A 13,935-nucleotide genomic window follows, 5' to 3' on the forward strand; every position below is an offset into this window, starting at 1 on the left:
GGACACGTTTCCAGTGAGGGTTGGACTCCGCCAAGGCTGCCCTTTGTCACCCATTCTGTTCATAACTTTTATGGACAGAATTTGTAGGTGCGCAGTCAAGGCGTTGAGGGGATCCGGTTTGGTGGCTGCAGGATTAGGTCTCTGCTTTTTGCAGATGATGTGGTCCTGATGGCTTCATCTGGCCAGGATCTTCAGCTCTTACTGGATTGGTTCGCAGCCGAGTGTGAAGCGACTGGGATGAGAATCAGCACCTCCAAGTCGGAGTCCATGGTTCTCGCCCGGAAAAGGGTGGAGTGCCATCTTCGGGTTGGGGAGGAGATCTTGCCCCAAGTGGAGGAGTTCAAGTACCTCGGAGTCTTGTTCACGAGTGAGGGAAGAGTGGATCGTGAGATGGACAGGCGGATCGTTGCGGCGTCTTCAGTAATGCGGACGCTGTATCGATCCGTTGTGGTGAAGAAGGAGCTGAGCCGGAAGGCAAAGCTCTCAATTTACCGGTCGATCTACGTTCCCATCCTCACCTATGGTCATGAGCTTTGGGTTATGACCGAAAGGACAAGATCACGGGTACAATGAGTTTCCTCCGCCGGGTGGCGGGGCTCTCCCTTAGAGATAGGGTGAGAAGCTCTGTCATCCGGGGGGAGCTCAAAGTAAAGCCGCTGCTCCTCCACATGGAGAGGAGCCAGATGAGGTGGTTCGGGCATCTGGTCAGGATGCCACCCGATCGCCTCCCTCGGGAGGTGTTTAGGGCACGCCCGACCGGTAGGAGGCCACGGGGAAGACCCAGGACACGTTGGGAAGACTATGTCTCCCGGCTGGCCTGGGAACGCCTCGGGATCCCCCGGGAGGAGCTGGACAAAGTGGCTGGGGAGAGGGAAGTCTGGGCTTCCCTGCTTAGGCTGCTGCCCCCGCGACCCGACCTCGGATAAGCGGAAGAAGATGGATGGATGGAAATTTAGTTATTAGGGCGTTCCGGTCGGACGGTTTCTAACGGGACACATTTCCGGCGTTGTTGTTGCACTAGTGAGCCACGGATGAGGAGATGCTGCTCCGTTATTGATTGAAGTAAAGTCTTAAAACAGTTAGCTCCATCTTTTGACACTTCTTCCACTCCCGTCCTTGCACGCTACACCGCTACAACAAAGATGACGGGGAGAAGACGCTGTCGAAGGTGAGCCACGTAAATAAGACCGCCCACAAAACGGCGCATCCTGAAGCGACTGTCAGAAAGCGACTGTAAAACATCATCTATGCAACATTTTGACCAAAGAACCACCATCACATGTTATGTAGACCAGTGTTTTTCAACCTTTTTTGAGGCAAGGCGCATTTTTTGCGTTGAAAAAATCCGGAGGCACACCACCAGCAGAAATCATTAAAAACGAAACACGGTTGACAGTAAAAAGTCGTTGTCGCAATTGTTGGATATGACTTTAAAGCATAACCAAGCATGCATCACTATAGCTCTTGTCTCAAAGTAGGTGTACTGTCACCACCTGTCACATCACGCCATGACTTATATTGAGTTTTTTGCTGTTTTCCTGTGTGTAACATTTTAGTTCTTGTCTTGCGCTCCTATTTTGGTGGCTTTTTCTTTTTTTTTGGTATTTTCCTGTAACAGTTTCATTTCTTCCTTTGAGCGATATTTCCCGCATCTACTTTGTTTTAGCAATCAAGAATATTTCAGTTGTTTTTATCCTTCTTTGTGTGGATATTGTTGATTGTCATGTCATGTTCGGATGTACTTTGTGGACGCCGTCTCTGCTCCACAGTAAGTCTTTGCTGTCGTCCAGCATTCTGTTTTTGTTTACTTTGTAGCCAGTTCAGTTTTAGTTTCGTTTTGCATAGCTTTTCCTAAGCCTTTTTTTTAGGGGCACTCACCTTTTGTTTATTTTTGGTTCAAGCATTAGACACCTTTTTACCTGCACAATGCCTCCCGCTGTTTCCGACAGCTACAAAGCAATTAGCTACCGGCTGCCACCTACTGATATGGAAGAGTATTACACGGTTACACATAATTTGCAGACTATAATTACTGGTTTGCAAAAAATATTTTTAACCCAAATAGGTAAAATTACATAAACTCCCACGGCACACCAGACTGTATCTCATGGTACACTAGTGTGCCGCGGCACAGTGGTTGAAAAACACTGATGTAGACCACAAGGAAGTCTTTTACATTTGGAAAAAAATCATAATATGACGCCTTTAATGTGCCTTATAATCCGGTGCGCCTTTTGTATGAAAAAAGACCTGACTAGACCCGCTCATCGGCAGTGCGCCTTATGATCCGGTGCGCCCTATGGTCCGAAAAATACGTAATTCATTTATTTAACAAAGAATGAAAAATTTAGAGACAGAAAATATGCAAATTACGCGAGTTATAGATTATGATGCCTTGTTTTCTGTGCGTTGACAAACTGCACATTATGCTTATTGTTGAACTGAGTTAGCTCGGGGTTTTCTACAGAACTGGAATCTATTTGGGTAGTGATAATCTAATTTGCATAATTGGTCATAAAACATTATTTCAAAGCTCAAAAACGTTAGACACGTATTTAAAAATAAATATTTTTGTTATCATTTCTAGTAGGGGTGTCTCGATTCAATATTGATATTGGACATTGGTGCGATATCTGCATAAAACAAGTGTAATGGAACCTCGATTGAAGAACCTAATTGGTTCTTGAACATGGTTTGTAAATCAAAAAGTTTTTATAGTAAAGCAAAATTCTCTGTAAGAAACAATGTAAATATGAATAATGAGTTCCGGCCTCGACAAAAGTCAATTTTTTTGTTAAAGTTTGTACACTTTGAACACAATAAAGTACTGTATATCAAACAAACATAATCATTAATCAATTGTCTCTCTATTAACAAGCCAAAACAACAACAAAGACAAGCTCAACTGTGCTGTATGTGCTGCTCTGTCAACACGCACGCACACACACACAGAAATCCCTTTGGTGCCCTCACAAACAATCAGAAATCCCAAAAATCTTTAACTTTTAAAACGTAAAACCCACACACTGTACATTAACATCGGCGAAAGTCCTCACGAGAGGAGAGAAAGAAGAAGACAGAGGGGGAAAAGGGAATTAAAGTTTGTATAACGAAAAGTTTGTAAATGGAGGTTCCACTGTGTCGGAGTATGTGTCTAAAATCTTGCAGCACGTTTACTTGTGCAGCCAAATGGCCTCCAAAAAGAACACGAGAGTTGGTCTTTTCTGGTACTTTAATGAAGTCATGTACAAAATGTAAACACGCTAGCAGCTACACCACAGCTAAGCACACAAGCGAGACATAAACAATATTGCATTCCAAAACAGCACATTTGTCAATATAAACTATTATCAAATATTTATAGTTGCATATTGCTTACACATACAAAGTGTCCAGGGCAAAAGTGTATCAGAAGGGAGCCAGTAACAAACGTGTCCGCGTCACTCAACTTACTGGGTTGTGAGCTCAACTTAATGAATAGTCGTAAAAATTAAAATGAAATTACCACTAGACGTCAACAAGCAAATTCCAGACGATTAGCAATGAATACTTAGTGTTTTTATACCTACCAATATTCTCTTTTTGAGTCATTTCACTTGATGAAGTCTTTTTTTAATATTCCACACTGCAAAATAATAAAGTATGTAAGGTTTGTTCTGGTATTGTATCGGATCATTATCGGTATCGGCCAATATCAGTATCGTATCAGAAGTGGGAAAAGTTGCATCGAGACACCCCTGTAGTATCAGCATAAATGTTTTCTTGTTACATAATGCCTTTTTGCTCTCTTTGTTCAATGTTTGCTGTTTTTGTGTGTTTATTAAATTTTTTTTTTCAAATGTGCCTATAAACAACATGATCTGAATACTCCCTAAACATAGCAACACATTCCTACTGCATCTTCTTATACTCTGACAGCATTAGCTGTGTTGAGAAGAACCACACAGTACGTAACGCCAAATGTTTGTGTGGTGGTCCAAATGCATTTGTGGTGGGCCACGACAAATCAATAATCCATCCATCCATCCATCCATCTTCTTCCGCTTATCCGAGATCGGGTCGCGGGGGCAGCAGCTTAAGCAGGGAAGCCCAGACTTCCCTCTCCCCAGCCACTTCGTCCAGCTCCTCCCGGGGGATCCCGAGGCGTTCCCAGACCAGCCAGGAGAGATAGTCTTCCCAGCGTGTCCTGGGTCTTCCCCGTGGCCTCCTACCGGTCGGACGTGCCCGAAACACCTTCCTAGGGAGGCGTTCGGGTGGCATCCTGACCAGATGCCCGAACCACCTCATCTGGCTCCTCTCCATGTGGAGGAGCAGCGGCTTTACTTTGAGCTCCCCCCGAATGACAGAGCTTCTCACCCTATCTCTAAGGGAGAGCCCCGCCACTCGGCGGAGGAAACTCATTTGGGCCGCTTGTACCCGTGATCTTGTCCTTTCGGTCATGACCCAAAGCTCATGACCATAGGTGAGGATGGGAACGTAGATCGACCGGTAAATCGAGAGCTTTGCCTTCCGGCTCAGCTCCTTCTTCACCACAACGGATCGATACAGCGTCCGCATTACTGAATACGCCGCACCGATTCGCCTGTCGATCTCACGATCCACTCTTCCCTCACTCGTGAACAAGACTCCCAGGTACTTGAACTCCTCCACTTGGGGCAAGATCTCCTCCCCAACCTGGAGATGGCACTCCACCCTTTTCCGGGAGAGAACCATGGACTCGGACTTGGAGGTGCTGATTCCCATCCCAGTCGCTTCACACTCTGCTGCGAACCGATCCAGTGAGAGCTGAAGATCTTGGCCAGATGAAGCCATCAGGACCACATCATCTGCAAACAGCAGAGACCTAATCCTGCAGCCACCAAACCAGATCCCCTCAACGCCTTGACTGCGCCTAGAAATTCTGTCCATAAAGGTTATGAACAGAATCGGTGACAAAGGGCAGCCTTGGCGGAGTCCAACCCTCACTGGAAACGTGTCCGACTAACTGCCGGCAATGCGGACCAAGCTCTGACACTGATCATACAGGGAGCGGACTGCCACAATAAGACAGTCCGTTACCCCATACTCTCTGAGCACTCCCCACAGGACTTCCCGGGGTACACGGTCGAATGCCTTCTCCAAGTCCACAAAGCACATGTAGACTGGTTGGGCAAACTTCCATGCACCCTCAAGGACCCTGCCCAGAGTATAGAGCTGGTCCACAGTTCCACGACCAGGACGAAAACCACACTGTTCCTCCTGAATCCGAGGTTCGACTATCCGGCGTAGCCTCCTCTCCAGTACACCTGAATAGACCTTACCGGGAAGGCTGAGGAGTGTGATCCCACGATAGTTAGAACACACCCTCCGGTTCCCCTTCTTAAAGAGAGGAACCACCACCCCGGTCTGCCAATCCAGAGGTACCGCCCCCGATGTCCACGCGATGTTGCAGAGTCTTGTCAACCAAGACAGCCCCACAGCATCCAGAGCCTTAAGGAACTCCGGGCGGATCTCATCCACCCCCGGGGCCTTGCCACCGAGGAGCTTTTTAACTACCTCGGCAACCTCGGCCCCAGAAATAGGAGAGTCCACCACAGATTCCCCAGGCCCTGCTTCCTCATAGGAAGACATGCTGGTAGGATTGAGGAGGTCTTCGAAGTATTCCCTCCACCGATCCACAACATCCGCAGTCGAGGTTAGCAGAGCACCATCCTCACCATACACGGTGTTGACACTGCACTGCTTCCCCTTCCTGAGGCGGCGGATGGTGGTCCAGAATTGCTTCGAAGCCGTCCGGAAGTCTTTTTCCATGGCCTCCCCGAACTCCTCCCATGTCCGAGTTTTTCCGATCCTCGGCTACATAAGCTGGCTCTTGGGACGTGGAACAAATCAATAAATGCATGGAAAACACTGGTATTTAAATAGCGTTAATAGACAGCATAAAAATGAATAATACAGCCCTTTTTTTTTTTTTTTTTTAGCTCCAGGGTTTTTTGGGTGACCGTTTAAAAACAAATCCTCATTACAGCGTATCCCAAAGCTGGGCAAATATTTTGATTCGGGGGGCGACATTGAGAGAAAAAAATGTGGCCAGGGGGCCAAGGTGTATGTGTGTATAAATGATATGTACACATTTACCTGTAAAAATCTGCTGTAAAGTATGTGTGTTTGGGTCCCTTTTTTCCCAGCAACACTAATACCAAAAGCATACCTGCCAACTACTCCGGTTTTCCCGTAATTAGTACGGTTTTCATCAACCTATTCCGGGTTACGGTTGCAGTGATAAAAAATATGTTTTTTCATTAATTAAAAAAAATAATTTTTTTTTAAGTTTTATTCACGAAATCGCGTAACAACAATGACAATCGACACTGCTTCCCGTAACTTCCTATCGAGCCATTCCGAATGCCATGCGCGAGGCTATTTATAGCACCGCTGCCAAGCACGAGGCACCAGTTGCCATTGTTTCCAAACGAGCGAACGATCATGGAATCAGCCGGAGAAAAATCGCATACGAGTCTTAAACCGAAAAGAAAACTGCAGTCATTCCGTGAAGAATATTCAAAAGCCTATCCGGGAATAATTATCCGTTCCAAAAAGTTGTGAAAACTACGCGAATTGCACCTTGTGCAGACAAGATTTTTCGATCGGACACGGAGGAATTAGCGATGTAAAAGACCACTTTGGGACAAAAAAACACAAGTCTAATGCCGTTGCTAGCGATACAAGTGGAAAACTTTCAACGTTTTTCGTCGCCCAAACAGATTCTTTGGATGTGATGAATGCCGAAGTTTTATTTACGGAGGCAATAATTGAGCATGGACTTCCAATCGCACTATCATTTTTGCAGTATGATCAATCTGATAGAATACATTTGGATTTTAGCCACAAAAAGGTAATGACACCAATGTTATCTATTGGAATTGTTTAGTACTGTTATACTGTTAAAAGTGTTTATACTATTTATGCTTTCAAGTCCAAGTTGAAGAAATCTTGTTAAATGTTGACAGCATAACTACCAAAATACAGAAGTATGTCCTTAATATTTTTGCAGTGCTATTTCTGTTGAAAAGTTCAAATGATTACATTAGAGATGTGATGTGCCACTTTTCAAGTGTCTGATGGCTTCAATTCATTTTCATGAATTTTTCATATTTTGAATTCTTTTGAAAGGCTTACAAAAAAACTACATTTGAATTGTAATTCCATGCTATTGACAGGACTATTAATTTTAATGAAGTTAGCTTACCATGTTTACAGTATGATAATTGTGATAGAAATGGGAATTTTAGGCACAGAATATTTTTTACAATTGAACAAGGCAGTAGATTATACAAGCTTGGACAGAAAGTTAATAATGACACCAATTTTTTTTTTAATGGAATTGTTTAGTACTGTTTTACCATTTGTTTACTGTAAAAAGTGTTTATACTTTCAATGAACAAATTGAAGTCTTGTGAAAGGTTGACAGGATAACTGGCATTAACTGTCAAAATAATTTCAAACTATTGAAGTTAGCTTACAGAATAAACATGTCAATCAACCCATATGATTTTTGCTGTAATATTTTTGTTTTGAAAAGTCACTGTGACTGATAGAAAAGTGATGGTTTTAGCAACATTTTAACCTGTCTGAATGCTAATAATCATTTTGCGTCGGGGGGCGAAGCCTGAACCCCCCACCAGGACTTTGTCCTGGACCTACCGGGGCCTGCGGCCCTTGGACCCTGGCTACTAGGTTTTTCTGATTTCAAAAGTTGGCAGGTATGCAATACAGTCTGCAAGGGATACAGTCCGTAAGCACACATGATTGTGCGTGCTGCTGCTCCACTAATAGTACTAACCTTTAACACTTCATTTGACTCATTTTCATTAATTACTAGTTTCTATGTAACAGTTTTTATATTGTTTGTTCAAGACAATGTTTTTAATGTATTTATCTTATTTTATTTATTTATTTATTTTAAAAAGGACCTTTAGGCATAATAATGTGTTAATTCCACGACTGTATATATCGGTATTGGTTGATATCGGTATCGGTTGGTATCGGTATCGGTAATTAAAGAGTTGGACAATATCGGAATATCGGATATCGGCAAAAAGCCATTATCAGACATCCCTAATTAAAATAAATGAATATACAGTACAGGCCAAAAGTTTGCACACACGTTCTCATTTCAATGCATTTTCTTTATTTTCATGACTATTTACATTGTAGATTGTCACTGAAGGCATCAAAACTATGACACCTGTGAAGTGAATACCATTTTAGGTGACTACCTCTTGGAGCTCGTTGAGAGAATGCATACCTGCCAACTACTCCGGTTTTCCCGTAATTAGTACGGTTTTCATCAACCTATTCCGGGTTACGGTTGCAGTGATAAAAAATACGGTTTTTCATTAATTAAAAAAAAAATGTTTTTTTTAAATGCGCGAGGCTATTTATAGCACCGCTGCCAAGCACGAGGCACCAGTTGCCATTGTTTCCAAACGAGCGAATGATCATGGAATCAGCCGGAGAAAAATGGCAAACGAGTCTTAAACCGAAAAGAAAACTGCAGTCATTCCGTGAAGAATATTCAAAAGCCTATCCGGGAATAATTATCCGTTCCAAAAAGGGTGAAAACTACGCGAATTGCACCTTGTGCAGACAAGATTTTTCGATCGGACACGGAGGAATTAGCGATGTAAAAGACCACGTTGGGACAAAAAAACACAAGTCTAATGCCGTTGCTAGCGATACAAGTGGAAAACTTTCAACGTTTTTCGGATTTTAGCCACAAAAAGGTAATGACACCAATGTTATCTATTGGAATTGTTTAGTACTGTTATACTGTTAAAAGTGTTTATACTATTTATGCTTTCAAGTCCAAGTTGAAGAAATCTTGTTAAATGTTGACAGCATAACTACCAAAATACAGAAGTATGTCCTTAATATTTTTGCAGTGCTATTTCTGTTGAAAAGTTCAAATGATTACATTAGAGATGTGATGTGCCACTTTTCAAGTGTCTGATGGCTTCAATTCATTTTCATTCATTTTTCATATTTTGAATTCTTTTGAAAGGCTTACAAAAAAACTACATTTGAATTGTAATTCCATGCTATTGACAGGACTATTAATTTTAATAAAGTTAGCTTACCATGTTTACAGTATGATAATTGTGATAGAAATGTGAATTTTAGGCACAGAATATTTTTTACAATTGAACAAGGCAGTAGATTATACAAGCTTGGACAGAAAGTTCATAATGACACCATTTTTTTTTTTTAATGGAATTGTTTAGTACTGTTTTACCATTTGTTTACTGTAAAAAGTGTTTATACTTTCAATGAACAAATTGAAGTCTTGTGAAAGGTTGACAGGATAACTGGCATTAACTGTCAAAATCATTTCAAACTATTGAAGTTAGCTTACAGAATAAACATGTCAATCAACCCATATGATTTTTGCTGTAATATTTTTGTTTTGAAAAGTCACTGTGACTGATAGAAAAGTGATGGTTTTAGCAACATTTTAACCTGTCTGAATGCTAATAATCATTTTGCGTCGGGGGGGCGAAGCCTGAACCCTCCACCAGGACTTTGTCCTGGACCTACCGGGCCTGCGGCCCCTGGACCCTGGCTACTAGGTTTTTCTGATTTCAAAAGTTGGCAGGTATGTAAAATGTCATAACTTTCTTAATATTTACCCCTTCTTAAAAAGGTTGGTATCATTGGACAGCTTGCTAAACAAAAAAACTGAAAAAAGAGGTTTCACAGTTACGGTGCATTTTTATTTTATTGAATTCAGGAAATTAGTGTTGCAAATGGCGGAACATTTGAGTAAAAAATGCTGGTCAGACTCAGCAAGGCAATCGGCGGGTCCAAAAAAATCAGTCTGCCAATCGATCAATTTAAAAAATATTTGGCAATGTATAACTTTGATCAAATACGGATTCCAATGAACCTTTTACTCACCGTAGATGTTTGCAGGGAAGTTTTGTTGAGTCTTGCCGAATTTTGTGGCGCGAGTGCTTGTGCCATCCGAAAATGTAGATATTCTGGATATTTGTTCTACGCCTCCAGTTTTGGTAGTGGTGATGAAAACAACGCAAATGCTGTTGAACTCTGAAAGCAGCAGTCCAGTCTTTACTTTGATTGCAGGATCAAGTGTTGAACGCGCTGAGTGACCTCTGTGGACATCCAGCCCGCGGCGAATACACACATACCTATTTAGTTAATTGGTTTCGGACAAGACAGGAATACATTAATTTTCGCAAAGTAGGAAGTATTCATTATAATTAAGATATTTCATAGTTAGAGTACAAAAACAGCCGTTTACCACTTTCTAAATACAGTTTTCAACATTACCAGAGCCCTCCAGACATCAATAACACCCTTTAGTCACACTTTTTATGCAATATAATGCCTGAGGCTGAGCCAATCTGGCCACAATATTAATCAGCTTTATTGATTGGTTTGGCCTTATCGAGTAGCTAATTCTACTGCAGTATTAATATTTGTATGTCATTTACGGCGTGGCGAAGTTGGTAGAGTGGCTGGCCAGCAATCGGAGGGTTGCTGATTACTGGGGTTCAATCCCCACCTTCTACCATCCTAGTCACGTCCGTTGTGTCCTTGGGCAAGACACTTCACCCCTTGCTCCTGATGGCTGCTGGTTAGCGCCTTGCATGGCAGCTCCCGCCATCAGTGTGTGAATGTGTGTGTGAATGGGTGAATGTGGAAATACTGTCAAAGCGCTTTAAAGTTAAAGTTAAAGTTAAAGTACCAATGATTGTCACACACACACTAGGTGTGGCGAGATTATTCTCTGCATTTGACCCATCACCCTTGATCACCCCCTGGGAGGTGAGGGGAGCAGTGGGCAGCAGCGGTGGCCGCGCTCGGGAATCATTTTGGTGATTTAACCCCCAATTCCAACCCTTGATGCTGAGTGCCAAGCAGGGAGGTAATGGGTCCCATTTTTATAGTCTTTGGTATGACTCGGCCGGGATTTGAACTCACAACCTACCGATCTCAGGGCGGACACTCTAACCACTAGGCCACTGAGTAGGTAGCTGAGTACCTTGAAGGTAGAAAAGCGCTATACAAGTATAACCCATTTATCATTTATTACTATGCTTGAAAATGCTTAATTTAGGGCAAAAAACAGGAAGTTGTTGTAGAACAGGTGTGTCAAACTCATTTTAGCTCAGGGGCCGCATGGAGGAAAATCTGTGCACACGCGGGCCGGACTATTAAAATCATGGCATTAAAACTAAAAAAAATGACAAATTCAAATTGTTTTTTCCGTCTTACTTTGGCCAAAAATAGAACAAACACATTCTGAAAATATTACAATAAAAATATAGAAAAAAAAATACCGGCAGTGGTAAAGTTTAGATCCATGAAGGAAAGTGAACGAATGTTTATCACTGAATAAATGTACATGTGTTTTCTTTTGTATTATTTTTTTAAATGAATTAAGTAATCTTTTTCCAAAACACAATGTAGAATGTGAGATATAACAGGATAATGCATACAAACGGGGGGGGCGAAGCTGAACCCCCCACCAGGACTTTGTCCTGGACCTACCGGGGCCTGCGGCCCCTGGACCCTGGCTACTAGGTTTTTCTGATTTCAAAAGTTGGCAGGTATGAGAATGCCAAGAGTGTGCAAAGCAGTAATCAGAGCAAAAGGTGGCTATTTTGAAGAACCTAGAATATAAAACATGTTTTCAGTTATTTCACCTTTTTTTTGTTAAGTACATAACTCCGCATCATAGTTTCGATGCCTTCAGTGACAATCCACAATGTAAATAGTCATGAAAATAAAGATTGAATGAGAAGGTGTGTCCAAACTCTTGGCCTGTACTGTACATGACAGTTCCCCAAATATGTCGTCGCAATTTGTATTGGGTTGGTAAATATTTCTTTTCTTTTTTTGTCAGTTTATGGACGTTACGCTAACACGCGGTGCATTTTGTCATGGGGGCTACAAAAGTTTGCGTCCCTCACCTGTGCGATCTCATACAGCAGCTTGTAGTGCTCCTCCCGCTTCCGCAAGGTGCACAAATTGCAGCCCATCCTGGTTGCCAGGGAGACGCAGCGCCGTCCGCCGGAGTGCGATGCTTTCCTCCCCGCGCTCCTTCTCCTCTCCTCGTCCTCGTCTCCCCGCCTCTCTCTCGCATCCGTGTGCCCTCAGAGGGTCTCCTTGGCTCTGCCGTGCAAACACGCACGCCTGTGAGACCGCCGTCTTTAGTGATGTCCGGTGGGCGTGCGGGGATGATAGAGGCGCCTGACTTCCAGCCGCATGCCTCCTCTTCTTCAGTGTGAGCGCACTCTCGCCCGCGCACGCACTTTTGGCTCAGGCAGACACACCTCCTTCTGTGGCAGGCTGCCTACACACACACACACACACACACACACACACACACACACCATGCTCCGGGTGGGCTTCCTGAGTGAGGAGCATCCTTATTGGTTGTGTGAAGAAAAAGGAGGCAGGAGGGTGGGGAGCCGAATGTGAGGTGTAAGTCCATCTGTATTTGTTGTTGTTGTGCCATCTCTTTGTTAGGGAATTGACGATAACACATCTAAACACACATTGGCGGGGCGATCAATGCTCGCACTTTACACAAGAGTGGGGCCACAGATTGATGCCGGCTGGACACTGTGACAAGAGCACTGACACGCAGGAGGAAACACAGACTAGTATTGATTGGCTTCAAATTAGCTTCAGTGGCGAAGAGAAAGTGAATTCACGCCATGCTCGGAGTGCCCGTACAGCAGGACTGGGCAATTATTTTGACTCGGGGGGGCCAAATTTTGGAGAGAAAAAATGTGTCTGGGGGCCGGTATATCTATTTTTAGGAACACTAATACAAAACCTCACAATAATGTCTGATTGAATGCTAAAAACGTTATGACAGACCGCCTTAAAAAAACGGAATGGATTTTAAAATGTTTTTACTGAATGAGACACCCAGAATGTACATGCCATCAGGGAGAAGACTCCGGGTCCCACTATGCAAATTTAACCGCCTTAAATTATCATTTGTCCCAGCCTCCATTAAGCTGACCAACAATGTGCAATAGAATTTTAATACATAGGTTAGCACTTTTTTAGCACACAGCACTTTAGCACATAGCACTTTAGAACTAAGCACTTTAGCACACAGCACTTTATCCATGAGCTCTAGTGCAATGCACATTGGTACTTTATCTTTATCTCCATACTGTAGATTTTATGCCTACATCAAAGTGCCACCTATGTCTATCAAGCTCCATGTTCTGATGTTTAAATGTTAGTTGTATGGTTGTGGTTGTGTCTGTGCTTGTGTTTTTGTTCTGTTGTTTTTGGGTATGTTAAGAAAGCAATGATGCACTGTGTCCAAGACAAATTTCCCCGCGGGGACAATAAAGTTGAACCTTGAACCTTGAACCTTGATGAAAATCATACTTGCCAACCTTGAGACCTCCGATTTCGGGAGGTGGGGGGTGGGCGTGGTCGGGGTGGGACGGGGGCTTGGCTAAAAGGGGAGGAGTATATTTACAGCTAGAATTCACCAAGTCAAGTATTTCATATATATATATATCAATCAATCAATCAATGTTTATTTATATAGCCCTAAATCACAAGTGTCTCAAAGGGCTGCACAAGCCACAACGACATCCTCGGTACAGAGCCCACATAAGGGCAAGGAAAAACTCACCCCAGTGGGACGTCGATGTGAATGACTATGAGAAACCTTGGAGAGGACCGCATATGTGGGTAACCCCCCCCCTCTAGGGGAGACCGAAAGCAATGGATGTCGAGTGGGTCTGACATAATATTGTGAGAGTCCAGTCCATAGTGGATCTAACATAATATTGTGAGAGTCCAGTCCATAGTGGATCTAACATAATAGTGAGAGTCCAGTCCATAGTGGATCCAACATAATAGTGAGAGTCCAGTCCATAGTGGATCTAACATAAT

The 13,935-nt window shown here is 43.0% G+C and overlaps 1 protein-coding gene across 2 annotated transcripts in view; it reads right to left on the reverse strand.

Moving 5' to 3' along the window:
- Window positions 1-12,179, reverse strand: part of pdzrn4 (PDZ domain containing ring finger 4) — an 81,567-nt gene extending 69,388 nt beyond the window's left edge. For both annotated transcript variants that reach the window (XM_061961436.1, XM_061961435.1), the window contains exon 1: window positions 11,976-12,179. In XM_061961436.1, coding sequence (XP_061817420.1) covers window positions 11,976-12,044 — 69 coding nt within the window. In that variant the 5' untranslated portion in view covers window positions 12,045-12,179. The remainder of the gene's footprint in view (window positions 1-11,975) is intronic.
- Window positions 12,180-13,935: the final 1,756 nt, after the last annotated feature.

This window comes from Nerophis lumbriciformis, linkage group LG05, assembly GCF_033978685.3.
Source record: "Nerophis lumbriciformis linkage group LG05, RoL_Nlum_v2.1, whole genome shotgun sequence".
Lineage (NCBI taxonomy): Eukaryota > Metazoa > Chordata > Actinopteri > Syngnathiformes > Syngnathidae > Nerophis > Nerophis lumbriciformis.